This window comes from Pygoscelis adeliae, unplaced genomic scaffold (genome assembly GCF_000699105.1).
Source record: "Pygoscelis adeliae isolate BGI_AS28 unplaced genomic scaffold, ASM69910v1 Scaffold32, whole genome shotgun sequence".
NCBI classification, from domain to species: domain Eukaryota; kingdom Metazoa; phylum Chordata; class Aves; order Sphenisciformes; family Spheniscidae; genus Pygoscelis; species Pygoscelis adeliae.
The window spans coordinates 3509378-3515909 of NW_008824368.1; the positions used below are offsets into that span (position 1 = coordinate 3509378).

At 40.6% G+C, this 6532-nt stretch overlaps 1 protein-coding gene across 1 annotated transcript in view; it reads right to left on the reverse strand.

Annotated features, from left to right (window-relative positions):
• Positions 1-1956: 1956 nt before the first annotated feature.
• The window catches only part of RB1 (retinoblastoma 1), a 91552-nt gene continuing 86976 nt past the window's right edge, over positions 1957-6532 (reverse strand). Inside the window, exons 24-27 of the mRNA XM_009319982.1 lie at positions 6218-6248; positions 5727-5869; positions 5222-5271; positions 1957-3960 (exon numbers count right to left, since the gene is read on the reverse strand). Coding sequence (XP_009318257.1) covers positions 3887-3960; positions 5222-5271; positions 5727-5869; positions 6218-6248 — 298 coding nt within the window. The 3' untranslated portion in view covers positions 1957-3886. The remainder of the gene's footprint in view (positions 3961-5221; positions 5272-5726; positions 5870-6217; positions 6249-6532) is intronic.

Genomic DNA, 6532 nt, shown 5'->3' on the forward strand with positions numbered 1-6532 from the left:
AGCCAGCATGGCATTGTCATCTGGTACCCAACCTCTGGAGTTTTGTTACAATGCCTGATGGTAACTATGTAAACTGCTGGTTTTATATGATCTGAACAATTTCCATGGGCTTTCCTTGTAGAGCAAAGCATTTAATTACCCCATAGAGACAGGCCTCATTGGCTACCACCTAATGATGTAGAAAGCTTACAGCCTGAACATAAAATTATGTTTTGATTTCTTGTTTCTTTATAAACTTGCCTGGTTTTAATAGACCATTAATAAAAATGCCGTAATATTTAAAAGTATGAGTGGGGGTTTTTTCCTTTCTTTTCGGTAAAAGTGAAGAAAGTCTGACACGTGTAAACTGAGTTGACTATGCAGTTAGTAGTGTGGGAAAAAAAGAAATAAAACAGAGATAGTATTTCAAAGAGATCTTTTAAAGACTATCTGTGTTCTTCAGGAAATAACTGCCACCAGATAAAGTATCTGTAAGCAGAACAAAAAACGAGTCTGCAATAAAAGAGCTGGAGAATTTGCGTAAGTGTATTTCCACCTTTCAAATAAATTAATGCCCTAGTAACTTAATGATTAATAAAACCGTCCTCAAAATTCCAAGAATTGTTTCTGAAGCAAATGTACATTATGACCAGCTTATTTGTTACTTTTAAAAATATTTCAACTTGTACTTTGCACCAGCATCTCACAGCCGTAATCTTCTCCAGCTCTTTCACGTTTGACACAGGGATCTTCCTGCAGCCACTCCTGTACCTGAAAACATGCAGGGCACACATCCTGTGACATGTAAGAACAAGCAGTGTTTGGAAACAGGGGACAGCAGCAGGAGATTAAGGTATAAAACTGCAAACAAAGAGACTGGGAGCCGGCTCATCCGTCTCGAGATGGCTACACAGCCAAGCCAGTAGATTAAATTCCCCTTAGCGTCAATGGAGAGAAACAGGCCTCTCCGAGATGCGTTTCACATGACCTCATCTTACCCGTACAAGTTTTACAAGACAAGTTTTCTCCACAAATGTACGTTTCTCCACTGTGATTACAAGAGTTTGATCAGTGGTGCGATCCTTACCATTAGGCACCTGAAACGCCCGTCCCATTTTCTGTCCAACTCTTTTGCTCTGAATTCTAATTCTCTTTCTTCCTGAAACAGTGTCAATATTCCAGCCCGTTTTGAATACAAGGTCTCGCTATAAGAAAGGTACCCTCAAACACAGTAAGATTTTCAAAGCTGATTAAAAGCCATTAGTTTCAACACACATTTATTTGCATAGGTATCTGCTTAAAAATAAGACTCTGAAAATGTGTTTTCAGAGGGGGCAGGGACTGGCAAGTCAGCCAGTGCACTTTGTGCTCGAAGCACTGTCACGAATGCCGATGCTATAAATAGCACTGCAAGCTCAGCAGAGTCATGAGTCATAAGGCACCTATGGACTCTAATAAAGCAACGACAGGGAGCCTGCGAGGCTGACGTGCCTACAGCCAGATACCCGGCCCAGAAAGCCATGGCGGCTCACACCGGAGTTTTGACATCCTGGGCTGTTTTCAGCAGCTCCGAAAGCAAAAGAATCGATTATGAAAAGCAGGGTGGTGAAGTGATGGGGACGCTTCTAAATGCGGACACCACCTTCTCTGCAGGACTGCCTCAAGCGCCTCTACAAGGGCCGCGACAGCGTCCCGGACCACGATACGGGCCTGCGTCTGCCAGAAGCGTTACCAATGGTGACCCTGGAACAAAAGGGCGGGCGAGAACGTTTCCAGAACGTCCTATGGAAACTTCTGAAGGTAACTCCAAGCCCAACAGTGCAACTATTTGGACCTCGGCACCAGTGGGGAATCACTGGAGATGGAGTGACCTCTGCTTGTACCAGCTGCAGAATCATGGTGGAGGCGTGATACAGCAGGACATCATTACCGTATGAAGTCACCTTCTCATCTAATAAAAGAAAATTACCAACTATAAATCTTTTAAAAAGCTATTTTATTTATCTTGAAAGGAGAGAAACTGATTAGTTGTATAAAATATTATCATACATTTGATGTAAAGCCTTCAGTCTGTCTGAACAAAAAAAATACGTTGTCACAGTAAAGAAATAACACAACTGCTTAGGTCCTGGACACTGTAACGTCACCCCTCTAGCCAAAGGGTCGTGGAAGAACCTCAACAGCTGTAACAGAGCTTACAGTTGGTGTACCCCAATGTTAACCTACCTTCTGTCTGTAAAACTGCAAAAGGTGAGAAAATAAACATAAGGTACTCTTAACACTTCTGTACGTTTTTCAGGAAGAAAGTTCAAGCCATATTGAGACTAAAAAAATAACTCAATTTTATTTTAAAATTCATTGACAAATCAGTGTGCTGCTCATAGAATTTTTAGTAGCTCTAGGATTAGCTTCCGTTCAAGGCAAGAACTGATCTTTAAAAGGTACTAGTGTAAGTATTCTAGGTTCAGCTAAACAATTTCTAAATAAGCTACCCGGAGAAGATGTTTTAAAATGTTTGCATAATGAATAGCAGGCTTGTCTACTATAACTGTTTTAATTCAAGTAGCTGCAAAAGCTAAATTTCATAAAAATGGGTAATTTTAAAGCCGGACTTCATTTATTTACTTACATTTTAATCCACTGGAAGTAAAACGTGCTTTCCTTAACTGACTATTTTGCAAACCCTTTATCATTGCAAGAAAAATGCCAGTATCTGAATCGGTAACTTACAAACATGTAAGCTGAAAAAAAGCTGTGGGGTTTGGGTGGGGGTTTTTTTTGCTAGTTGCGAGCAGTTCACAAGTTGCCTATTAAACTCTGCCTTTTCAGTGAAATAAGGCAGACTGATTTTCCCAACATGGGCTCATCAAGTTCGGCTTTTGTGCAGTCGCTGCAGTAAGGCCAACGGGAGATGCCCTGTGCTTTTAGAGACCAGGCTGCTCTTACCTGGAACCCAACTGGAGACACTCAGCTTTCAGCTAGAGGAAACAGGTTTGGTGCCTGTTTCTCAAGCTGTTTGGCTTGGCTACAGCTAGGTGGAAATTGGAAGAAATCAGGAAAATTCTACATCATTAGAATTTTGAAATCTTATGTGTACCAGGTGGGATTCAGGTTTGGGGTTCTTTCTTCTTTTTAATAATTGAGATTTTCCAAAATAAGAAAGTGCGCATCGAGTACTCTGCATATGGGAAGAAGCTTTGGCTTCCGGGAGGAATCTCTGCGGGATTCATATTCCATGAAATTCAAACTGATGGACAGCGTACCTGCCCTCTGAAGTTACACTGAGGCGAGAGCTGGGGAAGGAAAACGACAAAACGCTAAGTATTGGTTTCAGTAGTACGGCTCCATCATGAGTTCACTTTGAATCCAGGTTGTACTGCTAATGCGAGGCCCTGACTCTGCGAGGTCTATGACTGCTGTGCAGTTTAAGTTAATGGGAATTTGGTGTGCTAATTATATACAGAGACAGAAAGCTTTGCAGTATCTGGCCCCTCATTTTCAAAATTTGCAAGTAATGAAAATCTAAAAAATGAAATCTAAGAAACAAAATTAGTGCATTTCAAATCATTCTAGCTAACATTTTGTCTTTAGACAGAAAAATTCAATCCAAGCAGACTGAATTGGCTTAAATCAGTAATGTCGCAATAGGAAACTAAGACACCTTCCAAGTCTGTTTTTAAAATCCTCAAAAAAATATATAAATTAAATTCAGTGGCTTACATTGTATATATGCTACATCATAAGGCAAAGTATCATGAAAAACATGTAAAAATTTAAAAAGTCCAGATGCTTTCAACTAGCAGTTCGGAATAAAAAGCAACTAAAAAGGCAACTCAATTAACAAAGGCTGTAAAACAAAAACAAGCTAAGAGGGCCTGCGGTGCAGCCCCTGGTCCTGAGAAGAATCTCACTTTTCTTCACTGGCTGAGGTATCGCTTCCATCGTTCAGCTTCTGCTTTTGCATTCTTGTTCGAGTAGATGCTAAAAAAAAAAAAAAGAAATACTTTCTTCAGAATTACTTCGGACATGATTATTTATTGTAAAAATTGGTAATGACACAAGGAATTGAATTACACTGCTCTAAATAAAACAAATCCCACATTTTAAAAGTAAGCACGTAATTCTGAGTTGCTCCAGCAATTCCTGCTCAATCTCACACATCTTAAATTCATTCCACCCATTCACTGAAGTTCTCCTTGCTTCTGTACCCTCACTTTGCCTGTTTCCATCCTCAGGGCGGGCAGATGGACTGCACCACGCAGGGATCTCGTCTTGTTGCCAGGCAGATGCAACGGGCTGAGCAGTCCCCAACATCCCACAGCCAGCCTGCAGAGGAAATGCCTTTGCCCCCCCCAGCGACACACGCTAACACCACTGGACATGAGATAGAACATCCCTTCTCAACCTCTGCCACAAGCAAACACGGGAACGCTTCCCCTATCCTAAAAGAAACAAGAGGTGCCTAGATCTGCCCTCATATCTATCTTGATGAGCAAACACTTGCTAGGTAAGAATTTTTAATGGGCAAATCCGCTCAGCTACAGAGCTCAGATTCCACCGGAGAGTGAGAATGCCTGGTCAGACCAAGTGTGTTCCTTCTCAGGAGTGGAAAATACAACCCAGATGTGGGGACGGGGCCGTTTTGCTTTTCGTGAGCTAGATTTGAGTTTCATTTGACAAACAGAAAAGTGATCCCATAAAATCCAAAAGAAATGCTGATCCGCGGTAGAAGAAAAAGCAGTCTCAGGCATTTTAGTATAGAAGACAGCAAAGCAACATACAAAATTACATACAATTTTCCTGTGTATATAATTTTCCTTTACTATACTGTAATCGCCTAAAACGGTGTTCTGGTCAACTAAATGCTGCTGCAATTACTACTGATTTCTACCCGCAAGCTCTCAGCTAAGGCTCTGTCACTGGAACAAATGGGAAAGCCTTGGCAAGCATTTAATTCCATTTCAAGAATTCTAGCGTTTAGGAAGAATGTGTCATCCTCATTTTCTTATTCACATGTAATACAGCATCTTCTATGCTGCTGTGCCATTTAATATCCTCAAAACGGCTTTTGAGGATTTCCATTTTATAATCTGCGTTTTCAAGATTAAATGGAGCAAGTACAAAAAACTAAGCAAGTTACTGAAATGACATCGATGTTGAGCAATGTTTTTATCTGAATGGGCATAAACTGTTTTATCCAAGGCACTCATTGCTGTGCAGTAAATGAAAAAATAATACTCACTCATTTCTGCAAGCTTTTGTTGGAACTTGGACTCCTGGGGTAGGTGTTTGCTGCAGACAGAAAGCATACGATTAAGCGGAAGTTAAAAAAAATAAGTTTTTATCCTCATAAACTTTAAATCAAGGTTAGTTCATTTCAGTGCTCTTGCCTTCTCTTACAAAGATGCAAACTCTTTTTTCCTCCACACTAAACAATCAAGAGTTGCTTGATTTCTCATATGTCTAAAAAACTCGGGTTTTGTTTTTTAAAAGACTGACTAAAGACGACAGCATGGTTTAGCACTCAGCAGTAACACTGGATGGCTGGATGCATAGGCACCACATAAATCCTTGCTTGTGACATCAAAGCATCTAATGGAGAAGTGTTATGTTGCTGTCTCTCATTTAATATATTTAATAAAGTTCACAAATTAACAGAAGTTAGGATGTCAGGAAGAAGTTAGGATGGAAGGCCCCGAGAACCAAATATATGTGAGTTTACTGAAAAGCGGAGAACAATCTCTTACCTTCCATCTGCTTCGTCTTGCCCTTCTATATCAAAGCGCAGCCTCTTCAGCGGCTTAGGAGCAGCGCTTACTTCTGCACTGCGTTTTAGCTGGCAGTCACTGTTGCACACCATCTGGTTTATTTTTTGAAACTTTTCAGAAGTCTGAATTTACAAGAAAATAAGGAAAGAATTGCCAATAAATCCTGAAACTACTCAAACTTTCCAGATTATCCACTAAAAAAAATTAGGAGTTCTAAAACTCTGCAGCTTAAGAACTCTATTTTCTTTCAAAGCAACTAAAATAAAATGCAAAACATTTTATAAATGAAGTCTGGGTATTTGAAAGGAGTTGACAGGACACCCCTGTCATCTTTGTGCTTACAGATTCCATAAAACGCTACGCTAAATTAGAGACACTCACTGGCCAGTTCTAGAGGTGTCAGCAGGCTACCCCGTTCCTCAAAAAGTTACATGCATTCAAGACCAGACATGAAAAATGTTAAAACTCACCCCAAATGATTCACCAATCGACACCAAAATTCTGCCAAATGAAGAAGAGAAGTGTTTAAGATTACGCTACGTTTAACAATGATAGATGCATCCACTAATTTACACAGCTTAGCGTAAGACATTAACAGTCTCTTCCCCTCTCTCCGCATTAACAGTGCAAACCCAGACTGCATTTCACTGCGTTGAGACCGTCCACGTTTCCATTCGGGCCAGTGAATGCTGAATTGCCAAATCAACCGTACCATACAGATGGAAGAGAAACTGTGGCGTGAAAGAATCAGAGGCCCCCACAGTCCGTCCCGTATCAGCAGGACG